We start from the raw sequence: 20,760 nt of genomic DNA, 5'->3' as shown, positions 1-20,760 counted from the left end.
TCACTTGTTCCTTGACTAGCACTATTCATCGCTGTCGATAATTTGGTTATAACTTTTAATAGTAACTTTATCCACTGGCGAATTGGGAGAGAGTGAGGTGATTGCCATCTAAGTAGGAGACAACTTTTTTTTGCGTAAATGCTGCCTGCCAACTAATCAAAGCATTTAACTGCAGGGTTACTCCCACGTCATATGAAGGAATGTGCCTACCTGATTTTAGGGGACAGTGAACAATTGGGAGTTGGGGACAATTTCATAAAACGTTTCCTTGGTGTTTAAATAGTCAAATTTAAAATGTATAATTCGGATTACAGGATTTGTTTCAGTTTGTTAGTCTAGGCTACAACTAAAATAAAAAAAGTCTGGATGTATACATTATATAAAATGTATAACATAAATACAAAATGTTTGGTCAATGACTGCATCATGTTATGGGTATGCTTGTCCTCGGCAAGGACTGAGGAGTTTGATTAAAAAATCTAATGAAATAGAGCTAAGCACAGAGAAAATTCTAGAGGAAAACCTGGTTCAGTGTGCTTCCCAACAGATACTGGGAGACAAATGAACCTTTCAGCAGGACAATAACCTGAAGCACAAGGGCAGTTGCTTACCAAGATGACATTGAATGTTCCTGAATGGCCTAGTTAGTTTTGACTTAAATCAGCTTGAACATTTATGTCAAGACTAGAAAATATCAACACTTGAGAGCCTGAAGAATTTAAAAAAGAATCATGTGGAAATATTGTACAATCCAGATGTGCAAAGCCCTTAGACTTACCCAGAAAGACTCACAGCTGTAATCGCTGCCAAAGGTTTATTGACTCAGGGGTGTGAACATTTATGAGATGTTTCTGCATTTTTATTTTTAATACATTTGCAAACATTTCTAAAAACATGTTTTCACTTGGTCATTATGGGCTATTGTGTGTGACTGGGTGAGAAAAACTCAAATTCATTGGACTGGTAGGGGGGTAATTGATACAAGTTTATCAAGCACTCTTGTGACTTGGACCAGTACTTCATTTAGCGCCGTATCCAGATCAGCTGTAGACATACTCTCAATACATTCTCCATTCAGAGCACTCCTGATGGCAGCGTCATCTACCTTCAGAATATTGTCTGTCTTGTCTATGAAGATCATTCCACTGGTTTTCCTTCTCACTTGGGACAAACTGGCTCCACAGATGTTTCCCTTAAACTTCTCACATCTACGATTAGCCACACTGTAAATGACACTGGATGGTGTTGTACCCAGTGTGATCCTGCCCCATAACTGACCAGTGGTGATTCTGTACCATTGCCCCTCTTCAACCATCTTCGGTCTCCACACGGTTAGCTCAGCAAGTGCGTTCAAATCGGCAACACTATACTCCACCTTTCACATGCTCGTGTTTTACCTTGGCTCTCATTCAGCTTCCGGATCACAAGAACAGTAACATTCAACTATAAAGGAGGAAAAATACAAATACTCTTACCCAAAAGCAGAGATAAAATACAGACATGGGCGATAAACCAGTAACATTGACTTTCAGTCACAGTGGGTATCATGGGGCAACAAAACAAATGTTTTAGACACAACACTAAACAATACATTAATTGCACTATACCGGTGAGAAACGGTGCCCACAAACTGTTAGGACCTACATGAAGCTGTCCCAACACCTTACCACTGCTACACCTGGCTATCAGCGGAGCCTTGTCTGGCAGCCAAACAGTTCATTCATTCAGCCTCATTTACTGTCTTTTAAAAAAACATAGCTGATATGGCTGACTTGCTTAAACAAGGTTTCTACTGACAATTGAGATGTACAAGCTACGGCATAAGGAGACGACGAACTTTAAAACAGGCTATAGGCTACATGTGCACCAAGTCAGAACAGTAGGCGAAATTATGAGGGGTAAGGTGACCAAATTATTAGGGTGAGAAACTTGGGCTACCAACATCTTACGACACAACATACACTTAGGATGACTTTCTTAGCTATAGTATACACATCTCCCTGGCATGTTACATCAATTAAGCTGCAGCATATAAGTGGTGCTGCTGCTCCAGTTTCAACTGTTCTGCCTGCGGCTATGGAACCCTGACCTGTTCACCGGACGTGCTACCTGTCCCAGACCTGCTGTTCTCAACTCTCCAGAGACAGCAGGAGATGTAGATACTCTTAATGATCGGCTATGAAAAGCCAACTGACATTTACTCCTGAGGTGCTGCACCCTCGACAACTACTGTGATCATTATTATTTGACCATGCTGGTCATCTATGAACATTTGAACATCTTGGCCATGTTCTGTTATGATCTCCACCAGGCACAGCCAGAAGAGGACTGGCCACCCCTCATAGCCTGGTTCCTCTCTAGGTTTCTTCCTAGGTTTTGGCCTTTCAAGGGAGTTTTTCCTAGCCACCGTGCTTCTACACCTGCATTGCTTGCTGTTTGGGGTTTTAGACTGGGTTTCTGTACAGCACTTTGAGATATGGGGTGGCAGAGTAGCCTAGTGGTTAGAGCGTTGGACTAGTAATCAAAAGGTTGCAAGTTCGAATCCCCGAGTTGACAAGGTACAAATCTGTCGTTCTGCTCCTGAACAGGCAGTTAACCCACTGTTCCTAGGCCGTCATTGAAAATAAGAATTTGTTCTTAACTGACTTGCCTAGTAAAATAAAGGTAAAATCAATTTAAAATTTAAAAAATATCAGCTGATGTAAGAAGGGCTTCTATGTAGGCTTCTTCTAACCCATTGCTTTTTACTACATATAATAATATGATTAAATTATATATCTACATTAAAAACCAAAGCAGAATTCCAGTCATTCCAATTAATGTTATACCCCTTGATCTTCAAGAATAGGACTTGGAAATATGGGAAGTATAGATTAGCCAAATTGTTTTACCTGAGCATGACCCCAAAACTAAGGACTTATTAGCCAGCCCTACTCTGTTGTTTATGATTTTGTTGTCATGGAGGACTGATCGATTCGAGTTGATGCTGCACTCATGGAATGGCATGCTTTGCCAAGAGTGTGCAAAGCTTTCATCAAGGCTAAGGGTGGCTACTTTGCAGAATATAAAATATATTTATATTTGTTTAACACTTGTGTAACGTTAGTTGTTTGAAGGAGACCAAGGCGCAGCGTAATTTGTGGTCATCATATTTATTTAAATGAGAACCAGCAACAAAATAACGTGAAACCAAAACGAACGTACCGTTCCTTAGGCTACAAGAGCTGTACAAAAACAAGATCCCACAACATAGGTGGGAAAAAGGCTACCTAAGTATGATTCTCAATCAGAGACAACGATAGACAGCTGCTTCTGATTGGGAACCACACTCGGCCAAACACAAGTACATAAACCTAACAGACAGGGGTATTACATATCAAGATTCATTTTCTATTTGTTAAATACTTTTATGGTGCGTATTGCCTTTTTGTTTTTTACATTTACTGATCATTTCAAAATAATATATCAATTCTATCTTAAATAATGTGAAGAGGGGTTTGGTCTCTGCCCACTTCATTTTATGAACAAAGAATTTTCCATGAAAGATAAACAAATTAACAATGAAAGTTAAATCAGGGTCCATATCATTTGGTTCAAAATAAAACATAACATCAGAGTCTCTCAAATTAAAATTAATAGCTGTTTCTTTTAAAATAAAATCTTCGAACCCACTCCAAAATCTTCTGACATAAGAGCAGTCCCAAAATAAATGGTCAAGAGTCTCTGGGTCACAATCACAAAATACTCATTTGTTATCAATAGCTATTTTAAATCTGTGTATAATAAAGGTCTTTACAGGGTAGATTCTATGAATGAGTTTGTATGATACTTCTTTCACCTTATTAGATATACAATATTTAACAGACAAAAACAAAACTTTGTTCCAGTTCACTTGTCCTAGGGCTGCATTCCAGTACATTTTAGCAGAGGGAATAGTAACATAGACAGTTTCCTTATATACCTGTTATTACATTATAGTTTAAAATGTCAATTCCTTCTAATTGTATTGAGACTACAAAATCCTCAACAGTTGCACATGGAGTATTGTTATATTCTCCTAAAAGAAGAATAACACCTTTAGGGACAGCTCTAACAACAAGTTGATACTCCTCAGGAGTGAATGTAACATTGTGTGTTCTAATAAGTTTTGGATAATCATACAGTTGTCCATCATTATTCAATAATTGTTTTACCCAAATGTTGTTGTTGTCAAACCAGTTCTGGAAAAACAAAGACTTGTTTTTGTATCTTATGTCTTTATTATTCCAGATTGTATACCTATGAGGGGAAACATTGTGTTTGTACATGAGGTTCCAAGTTAGAAGTACTTATGAAAGTTTGCAAGCTTAATAGTGATTTTACCCAAATCAAAGTTACATATGAGTAAGAATTCGAGACCACCAATTTGTTGGAATATTAAATTAGGGATGACATTCCAGATGCAGTCCTTATTTCTTAAATAGTTTTTTATCCATTTAATCTTAAACATATTAGAGGTTTTAAAATCCAGAACATTCAACCCTCCCTCACCTTGGGTGTTGCTTGAATCTTTGTTCCTCCAGCAAATCAATTTCGCTCTGCCTGGGCATGTTCAGGTGGGCACAGCGTCCAGGTCAGCGGTATAAAGTTCTTAGGTATACATACTTTTAGCAATTACATTCACTTTTGATACTTAAGTATATCTAAAACCAAATACTTACGACTTTTACTCCAGTAGTATTTTACTGGGTGACTTTCACTTCAGTCATTTTCTATTATGTTATCTTTACTTTCACTCAATTATTACAATTGGGTACTTTTCCCACCCCCGGTCCAAGTAAATGTAGAACAGTGGCACGTTCAACAGGACACGTTTTGGAACGTTCAGTTATGTTATGTAGAACAAACATGTTAAACAAGGACTCATCTATTAATGGCCCTTTTTTAAATCTGCAACGTTTTTATCTGCAACAAAGGTTTGGCAACGGAATGTGGCTCAGACCCTGTCCGGTCCTCTTCCTCATGAGGCAACATTGCCATACACTTGAGCAAATCATTGATTATCTGTCAAGTATGAAAGTTCCACATAACGAAAATTTACGAGGTGATATATTCATCCAACACTGCATTCATCTTCCCATAATATGTTCTATGGATAGTCTTCAAATGCGGTTTTAATAATACTTACCCTGTTAAATGGTTTAGTCCTCCCTCCAATTGTGATTGTTCTTCCCAAATGATTATCAAGATTACTACACCTACAACTGTAGAACCTTTTTAAGTATTCATTTTCTGCACGCTGCACAAATTAACCAATGATTGAATGACACGTTTTGAGATCAACTACGTAACCAGCACATTGGAGATGTTGCATCACAGATGAGGGCAGCATCCGCTTGGCGTTTTAGGAAACACAATGTGAGAACATAGAACGCAGTGGGGACCCGTTATTCGAGCCCCACTAATTAATTAATTAACACACACATACATACATACATACATACATACATACATACATATATATACACACATACATACAAGTTAGCCTCTTTTGCATATTCTTTCGGCATTAATACGTGTCACATATCAGTTTGCAAACAATGTAAAAATATATAGAATTGTGTTAATAAAGCCGCATAAAAACGTGGTCTCTTTTTTGTTTTCTGGAGTAAGGCAGCTCCAAAATGCAGGTGTTTCAGCCTAGCTGAGTGCTTTCTGTGGTGGTAGGACAAGCGTTGCGCCGTGCTTGGCTCAGTGTTCTGTCACTCACGGGGACACTACGTCACCGTCAAGTCTAAGGGTAGAGCTAGACAATTCTAGCCCCTCGGGTGCTGCCATAGAGTACATTAGAAGTGCCCATCCAAATCCTTTTTAACCCTTGTCATATGAAGAGAAATGAAAACGTATCGGTGCTCATCGATCATTGGATATCAAGTTGGAAATCACAGACTCAACAATGAGTGGTTTGGAAGGAATCAGTGACAGTGGCTAACTGCAAGCATTGCAAAGCAATCACTAGGCTACTATTCAGTGGAGTGGTTGTGTGGTCCCAAATCTGGGCGTAAGGGTCTCTTTTCCAAGTTTAAAATTATAAACATTGAACGTTGGCCATGCAGTCAATGAAACATGATATGTGCCACGCTCAAAACAACTTAACTCAGAATGACGAAAACTTGACTTCAGACAACTGGTAAAGTCGGGAATAAACGAGCTCCAACTGGGAACGGTCATCCAACTTGGAATTGTAAATCCTGCCTCTTTCTAGAGCTACGACCTGAAGATCAATGACATCATCATGATTCAACCTTGTCTCCCCCCAGAGTTCCCAGTTGTTTTGAAAGCGCCATAAATCCAGGGAGCACAGCACAAGTGAGTGTAACGGATGGTGACGTCAATTGGTGACGTCACTTGCTCTGAGACCTTGAAGTAGTAGTTCCCCTTGCTCTGCAAGTGCCGCGGCTTTTGTGGGGCGATGGGTAACGATGCTTGGTGGGTGACTGTTGTTGATGTGTGCCGAGGGTCCCTGGTTCGCGCCCGGGTATGGGCGAGGGGACGGTATAAAGTTATACTGTTACACGAGCACAGCACAACAAGGTGAGTCCAAAAACGTATTGTATGCAGCTGCATAAATTATGCAGTATGCATACTGTAGCTAAGAAAGCAATACTATGTTGTGTAGAAAGCTGTTCGTAGCCCATGTGATTTGGTCTATTTTACCCCTCTCAATTTCACCTACTGTTCTGACCTGGTGGTGCACATGTAGCCTATAACCTGTTTTAGAGAAAGGTAATCATTGAATATTGTAAGAGCTATCATTATCTGCTTATAAGCCCCCCTTATTTATCCTACAGTTCTGACCTGGAGAACACGAAGAACAGCCCATATTCTGAATTCTGCCGTGGTACATTTAAAAATTGATAAACAAAGTTATTTATATTGACTATGTCTGTCCTAGTTTGCTCATTAATGTCTTAATCGAAATTATGGATTGCCTCTTATCCGCTTGTCTTCCCCTTATGCCACATATCAATTGTCATTAGAAACCACATTTATTTAAGCAAGTCAGCCATACCAGCAGTTTTCTTTCCCCCAAAGGCAGTAAATGAGGCTGAATGAACTGTTTCGCTGCCAGACAAGGCTCCGATGATAGCCAGGTGTAGCAGTGGTAAGATGTTGGGACAGCTTAATGTAGGTCCTAACAGTTTGTGGGCACCATTTGTCACCGTTATAGTGCAATTCATGTATTGTTTAGTGATGTGTAGTGGCTTTGCTGGCATGCATCCCACTTTTTTTTGCCCCAAGATTGACATGCAAAAATCGCAACTGATTGAATTCTGGCCGACATTTCGCAAATGTTCTCACCAATTAAACTTTTGATCTCAATACAGTTCTGTTCCCAAAATTAGAATCTGTTCAAGTTTTGTAGACTTTACACTTTGCCAAAGTTTTAAAAAATGGCATTGTTGAGGAGTGCAAAGGCAAATTAAGTTATTGTACACGCACACTTCAGAGTAGGCGTTCCTTAACTGAAATATACAAATTGTTAGAATGCACCAATTAGATCTCGCTAGCTCATGCTTGGCTCTGCCCACCTCCTTGCCTGTTCTGCACAGTATAATTAATTTGTTCCAATTTGAAACGACGGGCTGTGGTCTCTTGGGAGAAAAAGGGGTAAAAATTCAAAAAAATAAAAATAAATGGGTTGCATTGCATCTCTTCACAGATTATCCATTACATTGACCAGATACTCTAGAGGCCTCTCTAACAATAAACATTCGGGAGGAGGAAAGATCAGGTGGGCCATTCTAGCCAATGAGAGGGCAGATACGCGTGTGTGAACAAGCACAACAGTTTCCACAAAGTCACCCCAAAAACTAAAATTAGCTTTTTGGTCCTAAATTAAGGTTAGGTATAAGGTTAGCACAGTGTGGTTGAGGTTAGGTCAAATTTAAAAAGATAAATTGTAGAAATAGGCAGGGTTTATGACTTTGTGGCTGTGGTAACTAGGGACAACCAGACTTATTTTGGGCCCAGTAAAAGAGGAAGAGGGGTCCCACTCGGCAAAAAATCTGTCTCCCTTCAGCACGAGGCGTTTTTCGTTGTTTTACCTGCCGAGCAAGGAGCCTTTGTACGTAGGTCAATGAGTGTGGTCGAATTTGGACAACAACATTTATATGGCTTATTTGCTACATGAGGTTTATTTGATCAAATATAAGTTTCACAAATGCTTAAATTGCTTAAGTTGTTACAAACGTAAGTAGGACACGTGACATCCTGGCAACTTTGAGAATAAACAGGTTCAGACAGTGGCTTGTTGATGCCAAGGGAAGCCAAGATTCCAACCCCCAAAATGTACCAAAACATACAGGGAATTTGGAAAGTATTCAGACCCCTTGCCCCTTTCCACATTGTTACTTTACAGCCTTATTCTAAAATTGAGGGGGGGGGGGGGGGGGGTTATTGAATCAATCTATAAACAATACCCATAATGACACAGCGAAAACAGAGTTTGAAATATTTGCAAATGTATTGAAAATTTAAAAAACTGAAATACCTTTTTTTTTTTATAGAAGTATTCAGATCCTTTGCTATGAGACACGAAATTGAGGTCAAGTATATCCTGTTTCCATTGATCATCCACCTGTGGTAAATTCCATTAATTGGACATGATTTGGAAAGGCACATACCTGTCTATATAAGGTCCCACAGTTGACAGTACATGCCAGAGCAAAAACCAAGCCATGAGATTGAAGGAATTGTCCGTAGAGCTCCGAGACAGGATTGTGTCGAGATACAGATCTGGGGAAGGGTACAAAAACATGTCTGCAACATTCAAGGTCCCCAAGAACACAGTGGCCTCCATTCTGAAATTAAAAATGTTTGGAACTACCAAAAGACTCGTCCCCGTTTGCTTAGTTTGGACGTGCGGCCAGCTACGAAGGGCCTTGGTCAGGGAGGTGAACAAGAACCCAAATGGTCACTCCGGAAGAGCTCCAGAGTTCCTCTGTGGAGATGGGAGAACCTTCCAGAAGGACAACCATCTCTGCAGCCCTCCACCAATGAGGCCTTTATGATAGAGTGGCCAGACGGAAGCCACTCCTCAGTAAAAGGCATATGACAGCCAGCATAGTTTGCCAAAAGGCACCTAGAGGACTCTCAGACCATGAGACATTTTTTTTATCTGGTCTGATGAAACCAAGATTTAACTCTTTGGGCTGAATGCCAAGTGCCACATCTGGAAGAAACTAGGCACCGCTCATCACCTGGCCAATACCATCCCTACGGTGAAGCATGGTGGTGGCAACATGCTGTGGGGATGTTTTTTGGCAGCAGGAACTGGGAGACTAGTCAGGATCGAGGGAAAGATGAACAGCGCAAAGTATAGAGAGAGTCTTGATGAAAACCTGCTCCAGAGCGCTCAGGATTTCCGACTGTGGGGAAGGTTCACCTTCCAACAGGATAACGACCCTAAGCACACAGCCAAAACAACGCAGGAGTGGCTTCGGGACAAGTCTCTGAATGTCCTTGAGTGGCCCAGCCAGAGCGCGGCCTTGAACATCTCAGGAGAGACCTGAGAATAGCTGTGTAGCAACTGACAGAGCTTGAGAGGATCTGCAGAGAAGAATGGGAGAAACTCCCCAAATACAGGTGTGCCAAGCTTGTTGCGTCATACCAAAGACTAGAGGCTGTAATCGCTGCCAAAGGTGCTTCAATAAAGTACTGAGTAAAGGGTCTGAATACTTATGTAAATGTGATTGTTTTTTATTTTGAATACATTTGCAAACCTGTTTTTGCTTTGTCATTAAGGGGTATTGTGTGTAGATTTATGGGAATGAAAAAACTAATAATCCATTTTAGAAAAAGTTGTAACGCAACAAAATGGTGAAAAAGTCAAGGGGTCTGAATACTTACCGAATGCACTCTAAAATAAATGTATATTTCGTCTCTGTTTCGTCATTTTCTTTAAATTCACACGAGGCTGAATGTATCTTACCAGAGAAAGCATCCGAGTGAGCGACGCCATCTATCTAATTCTGTCTGGTCAAAAAGAGCATGTCAATGTTGCCACCCCATAGCATTGAATTCAAGAAAAGCCAGCATGCATTTGGCCTCCCTTGATAAAACAAGAGGTTCAATAATAGCCAATCTGCTAGCTCAACTGTGAATGGTCCTGGCTCACCAAAACAAAACAAAAAGACCCAAACTGTCTTGACTTGACACTTTTTGATGTTATTTTCATGAGCTTGACTTTACTTCACATCGAGAGCAATAAGTCATTGACAGAAACTTGAATTGTTGCATCTCGTTGTTGTCGGCCTCATTGCCCATGAAATGAAAAGAGGCTAGCGAGCAAACATTTTAGCCCGGTAGCTTAGGACAACAAAAAATACAATTGTGTACTGTACGACAGTCATAGACCGTTTCGTCAACATGAAAGAGAGGATGGCATTGGCGTTTTTCTACAAGTACGGTGAGTCAACATGTTTTTTCTATTTGAACACACACAAATCAGAACCACATCATATTTAGCTTACGTTGATAGGACTAAATTGTTATTGGTATCTTTTAGTTGTCACAGTATTAGACTAAAGCGTAGGTGATTTGATGTTGAAGTTGAAATGTTGCTGGAAGAGTGGAGGCAGCTCCTGTTTGCGACTTGCGGTAACTCTCAGGGGTTTTAAATCAATAGTTGTTTATTAGTCGGAAACCCTAACTTGCTTGCATGCTGTAGGTCATGTAACGGTTTGTTAAATGCGATATGCCTTGTGGACTTCACCAGACAGAGATTTCTCTCTGGTTTTATGATGAAAAAGGTGTGGTTGAATTTATTCTGCCACTGTGTCTTCTTATTGTCTCGGCCTTAGGCCTATATATCACGGTCGCAAGACATGTGAACTAACAGGTCACAGAACAAACAACGCAATTATCACAACACATATGGCTGTAATATGGCTTGGATTCCCCAGTGATTTTACCCACGCACTGCTACTGATACCGGAGAGGTCTCAAGATGGCTATGCATATTCATTACATGAGGCTAGTAGCATAGCATCTCTCTCCATTGAATACAGGCGGTTGACGTCAACAACCCTCATCGAATATATATATATTTTTAAACGGATTACAATAATGAGATGTATCCACTAATCCAAAGAAAGGATAGGCGGGAGCTAGACAGACCATTCCACTTTGTGGACAACGACTCCCATTGGGTGGAGAGACCTGCATCTTGTCAGTATATCCATCATCTTTGGCCCAGTTTTCCCTCTAACGCCGCCCCTCTGATCTTATTTTGAGTTTCAGGGGACATGCTTGAATTAAGTCAATTTGTTTATAGGTAACCATGGAAACCCATATTCCATTAACCTCCCATCACAAAGAAAATACCAATGCATCCATTGGACATTAAAATATTGATTTAGTAAAATACTTAAAGTAAACAAAAACTACATAAAACAATTCATGATGTTTAAAACATTTCCTTAACTTTAGACAAAAGTATCTTAACTAAAAATAAAGCATTATGATAAAGAGTGGTAGCACATATTTTGCTTGTTTTTTTTCTCATTTTGGATTAAATAATAAACTTTCAAGTCATAAAATGTAATGAAAAACAGGTGCACACATGAAATATGTATACAGATTTGACACATCGTACATAGTAAGTTCCACTTTGTTAAACCCACTGATTGCGTAACAGGCTGCCTGTAAACGAATAAGACACTGGAATGATGTACCGACTTCGTAGTAACACTTGAGCTTTCCTTCTATGGGGAACACTGACTTTTCTCAAGACACTGACCATCAGTATTTACACATTAATAAATTAAGGTTGTGATCCTTCAATTCTCTTCATCTTCAAAGTTCAAGCTTGCGAAGACTCATTCTGCTGAAGGAATCTCTGGGAGGGGGGGGGGGGGGGGGCACATAGTGTAAAGTTAGTGGAATATGGGGAAACCAGATTGGACATGTATATCTATATATATAACCTTCCACCCTGTAAAGACCCAGTGCAGACACGTTTACAGAGGTTCCAATCACAGAATACCAAACTACCTGGTCAAGCTGTCCGTTTGCTGCATGTAACAGAAGCACAAGCAAAATATCATATTTATGTGTGTGGGGTGCATGAACAGTCAGAGAGAACACATACAATATGACAAAATGCATATCATGAGAAAAAAGCTGCACACTGCTGGTGATAGTATCACTGCTCTTTACGTATCAGCCTCAAGGCCTTCGTCAGAGCTTTTGTATGCACATCACAAGAACACTCCAAAATAGACATTATGTTCCTGCTCGTCTACACATGCACACTCACCTGTGAGAGTTGACCTGCAGCACGGGTTTATAAAGCTGGGGTATCTTTCTGCAGATGAGTGGTTGTAGTGCCTCCTTCAGGCGATGGTAGTTCCTCTCCAACTCCCTCTGGTACTCCTTCTGGTCTGGACCAATCAGACTCTTATTTTTACGCAGGGCATCTTCACACCTGATGATGGAGGATAGGATAGGAGAGGTGTGAGCACAGCACTGCACTGCACTTCAACATGCCCTGCACTGCACTTCAACATGCCCTGCACTGCACTTCAACATGCCCAGCACTGCACTTCAACATGCCCAGCACTGCACTTCAACATGCCCAGCACTGCACTGCACTTCAACATGCACTGCACTGCACTTCAACATGCCCTGCACTGCACTGCACTTCAACATGCCCTGCACTGCACTGCACTTCAACATGCCCTGCACTGCACTGCACTTCAACATGCCCTGCACTGCACTGCACTTCAACATGCCCTGCACTGCACTGCACTTCAACATGCCCTGCACTGCACTGCACTTCAACATGCCCTGCCCTGCACTGCACTTCAACATGCCCTGCCCTGCACTGCACTTCAACATGCCCTGCCCTGCACTGCACTTCAACATGCCCTGCCCTGCACTGCACTTCAACATGCCCTGCCCTGCACTGCACTTCAACATGCCCTGCCCTGCACTGCACTTCAACATGCCCTGCCCTGCACTGCACTTCAACATGCCCTACCCTGCACTGCACTTCAACATGCCCTGCCCTGCACTGCACTTCAACATGCCCTGCACTGCACTTCAACATGCCCTGCACTGCACTTCAACATGCCCTGCACTGCACTTCAACATGCCCTGCACTGCACTTCAACATGCCCTGCACTGCACTTCAACATGCCCTGCACTGCACTTCAACATGCCCTGCACTGCACTTCAACATGCCCTGCACTGCAACATGCCCTGCACTGCACTTCAACATGCCCTGCACTGCAACATGCCCTGCACTGCACTTCAACATAACATGCCCTGCACTGCACTGCACTTCAACATAACATGCCCTGCACTGCACTGCACTTCAACATAACATGCCCTGCACTGCACTTCAACATGCCCTGCCCTGCACTGCACTTCAACATGCCCTGCACTGCACTTCAACATGCCCTGCACTGCACTTCAACATGCCCTGCCCTGCACTGCACTTCAACATGCCCTGCACTGCACTGCACTTCAACATGCCCTGCACTGCACTGCACTTCAACATGCCCTGCACTGCACTTCAACATGCCCTGCACTTCAACATGCCCTGCACTGCACTTCAACATGCCCTGCACTGCACTGCAACATGCCCTGCCCTGCACTGCAACATGCCCTGCCCTGCACTGCAACATGCCCTGCACTGCACTGCACTTCAACATGCCCTGCACTGCACTTCAACATGCCCTGCACTGCACTTCAACATGCCCTGCACTGCACTTCAACATGCCCTGCACTGCACTTCAACATGCCCTGCACTGCACTTCAACATGCCCTGCACTGCACTTCAACATGCCCTGCACTGCACTTCAACATGCCCTGCACTGCACTGCACTTCAACATGCCCTGCACTGCACTGCACTTCAACATGCCCTGCACTGCACTGCACTTCAACATGCCCTGCACTTCAACATGCCCTGCACTGCACTTCAACATGCCCTGCACTGCACTTCAACATGCCCTGCACTGCACTGCAACATGCCCTGCCCTGCACTGCACTGCAACATGCCCTGCCCTGCACTGCACTGCAACATGCCCTGCACTGCACTGCACTTCAACATGCCCTGCACTGCACTTCAACATGCCCTGCACTGCACTTCAACATGCCCTGCACTGCACTTCAACATGCCCTGCACTGCACTTCAACATGCCCTGCACTGCACTTCAACATGCCCTGCACTGCACTTCAACATGCCCTGCACTGCACTTCAACATGCCCTGCACTGCACTTCAACATGCCCTGCACTGCACTTCAACATGCACTGCACTGCACTTCAACATGCACTGCACTGCACTTCAACATGCACTGCACTGCACATCAACATGCCCAGCACTGCACTTCAACATGCCCTGCACATAAGTCTGAAGGAACATGGTAGAAGCAATTTTGTATGATTTTTTAAATTTGACATTCATTCACGCCCAATCGTACATTAAAAACACTGACTGTAAAGTAAGTGTAATTTACCTCTTGGTGAAGTCTTTGAAGCAGAGGCGTAGTTTGTTGTGGTGTCTGTAGAGTTTAGGATCACTGGGGATCTCTGACAGGAACACCTGGGCCACCTCCAGAGGTCCCTGGTTGACGGTAGTCCCCACTGACCCCTGCAGCACCATCTGCAGCATCTTGGCATCCGATGGGTCCTGGTGGGTAGCGAAGGCCAGCTCTCCGGTCTTCTTCTGCATATCCTCTATGGCCACCTCGATGGGCATAGAGATGATCTGACACAGGACCAGAGAGAGGAGATCAGAGTATATTAGACAACTGATTATATACAATGTATAGTAACTAAGAAGTGTGTGTGTGTGTTGTGTGTCTTATGAATGTGTGTCTGTATGTTGATTCCTCTACAAGAGAGTAGTTTGGCCTACGGATGATCCGTCTAGGAGTCAGGTTGTAGAGGTCATGTAGTAATGGTGTGTTGCCTGTGGCGCTGCACGCCAGTCAAATGAAACCCCCAGGACCTCACCTCCTCTTTGTGGATGATGTTGATGCGGGTCTTGATGTAGGGAAAGGCGTGGGATGTGGTCAGGATGGTTTTGCGTTTGAACTGATCGTGCAGATCCCCGTGCGCCCGCCCGTCCAGCGTGAACGGTGTGCAGTAGACAAACCGCCGCAGGTTGTAGTTCTTGTCAAAGTACGTGATGCGGTCCTTCATCTCGTATGTGTCGAAGTACGGCTCCACGTACGTGATCTGGACATAAGCCTGGACACACAGCAGTGACAACATGATGCTTTACCAACATTAACCAAAATACACAAATAACCAATTAATAACCCGTTAATAACCTAATAACCAAAAAGGCTATTTATTTGACCATGCTTGGATTCAATTCGTATTCAAATGAAGGGATCATTTGGAATCACATCTTTATCCACACGCCCCATCCAAACACACACCTTATTTGGGTCCTGTTTGCACTTGTCCACAGGATTGGAGTCCTTAATGACTTCCACCTGGTCTTCTCCATAACGCTCGCCATAAAACCCCTAAGAGATCAAACACACAGAACACAAAGTCAACACAGCACACACGCAGTGCTCTACCGTTTCACAGAGAAGAGATCATTCCTAAAGACGCACTCCTCCAAACTGCCATTTACCTCGAGTCGGTGTGAGATCTCAGCCAGCTTGGTGATGGCAGGCTCTTTGTACACAAACTCCTGCTCGTCCAAGTCCCCGAATTTAGAACCGTACAATCCCACTCTGAAGTACGTACCAAACATTCTCTTCCCATCCTGTCAGACAGAAAAGATGTTTTACTCTGTTCAGATATAATATGAGCACATTCATAGTACATGAAACATGTTGCTTAAACACAGAAAGTCATGGAACTGTAAGGATGAGGCACAGTCGTAACTCTGGTGACAGAGTTTGATTATGTCAGAGCCTATTGATACATTAGAGTTGGAATCCATCCAACTCAGGGAAACCATAGAGTTCAACCATAAAATGTAAAGTTCTCTCATCAGCAAACACTTCAATTGCAACACCAAATACAAACAGACATTCGACCTACAGCATACATATACTGATGTAAATGTTTGAATAGATCAACAACCTTCAGAGGTCCTATTTATAACCATGTTGACCAGTGATGTTATTTCTGATCAGATTAGAGTATGTGCAATGACCCATAAACTGTGTGTGTGTGTGTGTGTGTGTGTGTGTGTGTGTGTGTGTGTGTGTGTGTGTGTATAAAGAGTGTCACTGTCTAAGGTCCCCATGGCCCAGAGCCCATCTGATGCACCTCTCACAAAGGCTCATGGGTAATCCTGACTCTGCACTAGAATAACTCAACCCATGAAGCATCATGATGGAACCAGGTGTTGTTTAACCAAAGAGTACAGACTTCGCTGAGAAGTGGTTTATAATATAGAGGGTCGGCATTGACAGAGACTGGTGCTGAAAATGGCCATTCAAGAGGTAGAACCAGAAAAGAAGCTCAGCTTGTAAACATGGAGTACATCCATATTATCCACGTGAGAGAGACATAGAATAGCAGAGGCAGGTTGACCTCAATGCCTGGAGGTGTCCTGAGAGAGACGAGAGCAGCTAAGGCAGAAACCTGACAATGTCACCATTTAGAAGGCCAGGGATGGTGATGATGGACAGAGAAATGGACAAAGAGCCAAGGAAAAAGAAAGGAACGGGAGTCACGTGTCTAGCAGACAGAGCTCTGCCCTTCAGGATCAGGAAGGAGTGTAGCCGTGGTAAGGAAACAGGTGTGTCGTGTGTGTGTGTGCGTGTGGCAGATGTGTGAAGAGAAGGGGGAGGTTGGAGGACATATATGGCATCAAGTACACCGAAACGTTCCAGAACTGAGCTAAACCAGGTCAACAAAGCTGAAGGGTTCAGGCTCCCAATACTGCTCTTATTGCACAATTATTTACACAGCCTTACCGTAGCATAACACACTATATAGGTATACAGTACACAGTGAAATACAACGTCTTCTTTGTTGATCAGTTGCACTGCCACTTGGCTCAGCTCTCGTCAGTGCATTGTTCATCGTAATACATTCCCCTTTCAAAAGTAACAGAAATTAAGTAACCCTCAGACTAGGAACTTACCACAACACACAATAAGTAAAGTGGGAAGGAAGGGTCGGCATGGCAACCGGGGAAATCAAAAGGAGAAAACAGAAGACATTTTAATCAGGATTCAGGTACTTCACTCGAGAAACTAACAGAAATAACAACATAAACCAAAACAAATAGAAATAACAGCAACCAAAGGAAAAACATATCATTCCTTTTGACTTTGAGAAAGAACAAACTCAAGAGACAAACTCAACATGGAAGAGCCATCACATGCAACGAAGAGAAACAACAGAAAGAGAGAGAGCGAAGGCAGACGTAGTGAAGAGGTGAGTTCCACAGCCCCTAGAAACACACTATTCATGGGGCTGTACTCCCAGTGCTTTAGTTTCCTCAGTGAAGAATAAGGAGGAGTGCTCTGTCCTTATCATGCAACAGACCAGGTTAATACCAGTTAACAGAAGACCAGCAGTATGAATGAGAGAACTCAGGGGTCGATTTAGTTAGTCTTTTTCAAATAAAAGGGGGGGAAAAAATGTACTAATCAAAATGAGGGTGGGACAAATGAAACAATCCAGATTTGAATTGCACCCTCCTGAAGAAATGGACTGGATCCAAGAATGTGGATCCAGTCCGAACTGCATACGGTAATAGTTGGTGATTTTGTGGTTCATTTGTTTGTGTGAGTGTGTATTGAGAGAACAACCTGGGGAGTGTATCTTTTGCATGAATATTTGACTAAAATCGAACCCTGTGGCTGGAGATGAGATGAGCGAGCAGATGACCAGTTTGTCGTTGATGAGAGAGATGGTCTGAAAAGGCAGGTGTGCAAACAGGTGAATCATTCATTCACCAACACTTGTCATTAGTGTCACACTGGGGCTCCCATGCATGGCCTGCCAAAACAGTCACGTTAAAACAACCTCCTCTTCCACAGAAAGAGAGAAAGAGGAGAATGAAGAGGAGTAAGGGGGGGGGGGGTGCTGCCCGTAACATGGCATCAGCAGTCCCACAGTTGGTTGAATGGACGGAGGGACAGCATCCAGTCCAGGCAGGTAGATGTTAATGGATGGTACAGTTTAAAGTAACAGCCGAGAGCAACAACGCCCAGGACTAGCAGATAACTGATATGAAGTAGCCAAGCAGGAACCATGACTTAGTGGCCGACCTACCTCCCAGCCAGTGCTCTGTGGTGACAAAGAGAACACAGGACAATAAAAAAAAAACACACGTTTAGTCACGTTGGTACAGTGCAGCCCCCACCCCTGGCCACGAGAGGAACTACACCTCATGGCCAACAGCACACAGCCAGGAGTTGTGGCTAGATAGAGTACAGCTACGGACCAACAGTTGCATGTTCCAGTGGCCCCGGGGACAACCGTGGCATTTTAGCTAACCTTAAGCTAATTCTCATACTCCCTCTAGCCTAAAACACAGCCAGGGGAGTCTCAGGTCTTTAATATCCTATCCCTGTGGGACAGGCCATACTGTACTGCTATAGTCACCCCATGTAGACTGCATTTAAATGAAGACACTTTAAAAGCTATCCGTAGAACAGGGAAGGAAGGTTCTCTTCCTGAATTCCCAGGGGGAAATAAAAAGTTCCATTTGGAAAAACAGCAAATAATTGTTTTCAGAAAAACATTTAATGCAAAGCAGTTCAGGTCATTGGTAAATGTGTGTTTATGTGCATATGAACAATGTGCGGGTTTAAATTAGTATATAAGTGTGTTGTGTGAATTCATGTTTGTCTGTGGGTGTATGAGACCTCTATAAATAATAAATTGTGTGAGAGTGGGTTTTGTGACTGTGTCTGTCTGGAATTGTACATATTTGGCATGTCCTTTTCAGCATGCCACCCACAGACAATGGGTTCCTGCTCCTAACACACACACACACGCACACACGCTACAGTTGTCACAGTACATAACAAAGTCCTGTTTCGCTGTCTGAAACACACTGTCCCAGAATCCCAGATAGACACGTGGCATCCAGGATAGACAGGAAGTCCTCCACAACCTCCACATTGAGGTAGGGCACATAAGTGTTCGGTGTCGGTCTGTTCTCTATACCTACAGTATGTACAGGAGATGGATAAAACATGTGGAATTACCTGGTGTACGATTTTGCCAAAGGCTTCCTGTAGTTTACCATGTATGGTGGCCAGCTTCTTGGCGTCCCGGCTGGCCTCGTGAATGGGGATCAGTACCTTGTACACCTCGTTCACCGCCTCGTACATACCAGCCTGGGTGAGGGAGGGAGGGGGGTTGTCTTATTCACACTGCACAGTTTTAAAGTTAAATAATATACTGAGATTGGTGGTGTTGAGGTTAAACATTTGACTGGGATTGAAAGAAACGTGTGAATTTGTCATAGCAGGTTTGTGATGTGATTCAAATGTAGGTTTAATAATCTGCCCATCCATAATCATCACAGCTACTCACCATGGAGAAGGAGGAAGCAGCCTGGTCCAGCAGCCCCACCAGGCCAGCCTCAGTGAAGTATTTCCCAGAGCAGATACCCTCTTCATCAGGAGACACCACGTCATCAGACACTGCTGACTCCTCAAGCACGTTGGAAGAGATGTTCTGATGCAGAGAGACAAGTTAGACATGATCACTCATTATTTAGACATAATACTGTAATGGGTTCATCATGGTATTAATGTTCTTTACAACATTTCACTCTGTATATTCAATTCATTAGTTGAGTCAGTTGCGATGGCACTCAGCTAGGATGAAACCTGCAGTGCTACATCTCTCCAGGTGAAGGCTAAAGGATGACTGCCTGGTCCAAACAAAAGTACCCACATCTACACAATCCTAAAATAGTCCTCTCCCTTGGCCTGACCTGGAAGGTGACACAGCCGACCGGCAGGTACTTGCGGTCCTCCAGCATGCTGAGATATTCTGCCACCAGGGCGGCGCTGTGCACCAGACACTGGGCTGCCTCCGCGTGATTGGTCCTCTCAGAGTGTTTACCCGCCATGTTCTGCAGCCACGTCAGACGCAGGTCTGGAGACGTCTGGTAACCCTTAGCGATCCTGGACACAGAAACACACTCAAGGAAAGCTCACTGTGTGTGTGTGTGTGTGTGTGTGTGGTCCATACCTGTACATGAGGTCTATGAGCATCTCTGGGTCCTCCTGGTGCTCCTTCATCTTGACTGTATCAGACAGGATCATGTGGAGGTTGAACACCAGGTCCTGAACCTAGAATACAGATTAAGACATGAAGCATAATTAATAAGATGGCAGCATCTCACATGATTGGATAAGGTACTTCCTATCATATCATCCATTTTCTGGGAGGTCTGACAAATTTTCATTGTTTTTCATGGAGTTATATATTGAACAAGTAGTGCTTTAATATATTGAACAAGTAGTCCTAATGTTCTGTACTACAATAACAAAGGCTTAACATCAGTCATCTATTGGTATCCAGTATATCTCCGTAGTGTTACCTGATCAGGGAAGGTGGTCTCCCGGAGTTCCAGATCTTCCTCTCCGTAGGTCAGGATGGTCTTCAGGGAACGTCGGAGGAATTCCTCGTTGAAGTTCTGAGACGTTCCCACCAGGGAGGACAGGGACATGGTCACCTGCATCTTGACACGTGCAAAATTCTACAGATGGAGAAGGGACAGTAGGAGTGAGAACATTGAACAGGTACATTCACCTGACCTGAA

General features: G+C 43.2%; 1 protein-coding gene across 1 annotated transcript in view; it reads right to left on the bottom strand.

The window, feature by feature from the left end:
- Window positions 1-3,133: 3,133 nt before the first annotated feature.
- The window catches only part of dock7 (dedicator of cytokinesis 7), an 89,206-nt gene continuing 71,579 nt past the window's right edge, over window positions 3,134-20,760 (bottom strand). The window contains 11 exon segments of the mRNA XM_065009218.1: window positions 3,134-11,881; window positions 12,302-12,469; window positions 14,507-14,757; window positions 15,006-15,242; window positions 15,437-15,526; window positions 15,640-15,774; window positions 19,190-19,321; window positions 19,521-19,664; window positions 19,927-20,119; window positions 20,187-20,287; window positions 20,539-20,697. Coding sequence (XP_064865290.1) covers window positions 11,839-11,881; window positions 12,302-12,469; window positions 14,507-14,757; window positions 15,006-15,242; window positions 15,437-15,526; window positions 15,640-15,774; window positions 19,190-19,321; window positions 19,521-19,664; window positions 19,927-20,119; window positions 20,187-20,287; window positions 20,539-20,697 — 1,653 coding nt within the window. The 3' untranslated portion in view covers window positions 3,134-11,838.

This window comes from Oncorhynchus nerka, linkage group LG24 (assembly GCF_034236695.1).
Source record: "Oncorhynchus nerka isolate Pitt River linkage group LG24, Oner_Uvic_2.0, whole genome shotgun sequence".
Lineage (NCBI taxonomy): Eukaryota > Metazoa > Chordata > Actinopteri > Salmoniformes > Salmonidae > Oncorhynchus > Oncorhynchus nerka.
Note: the sequence above shows the minus strand (reverse complement) of the source record. Positions and strands in the feature narration are given on the sequence as shown.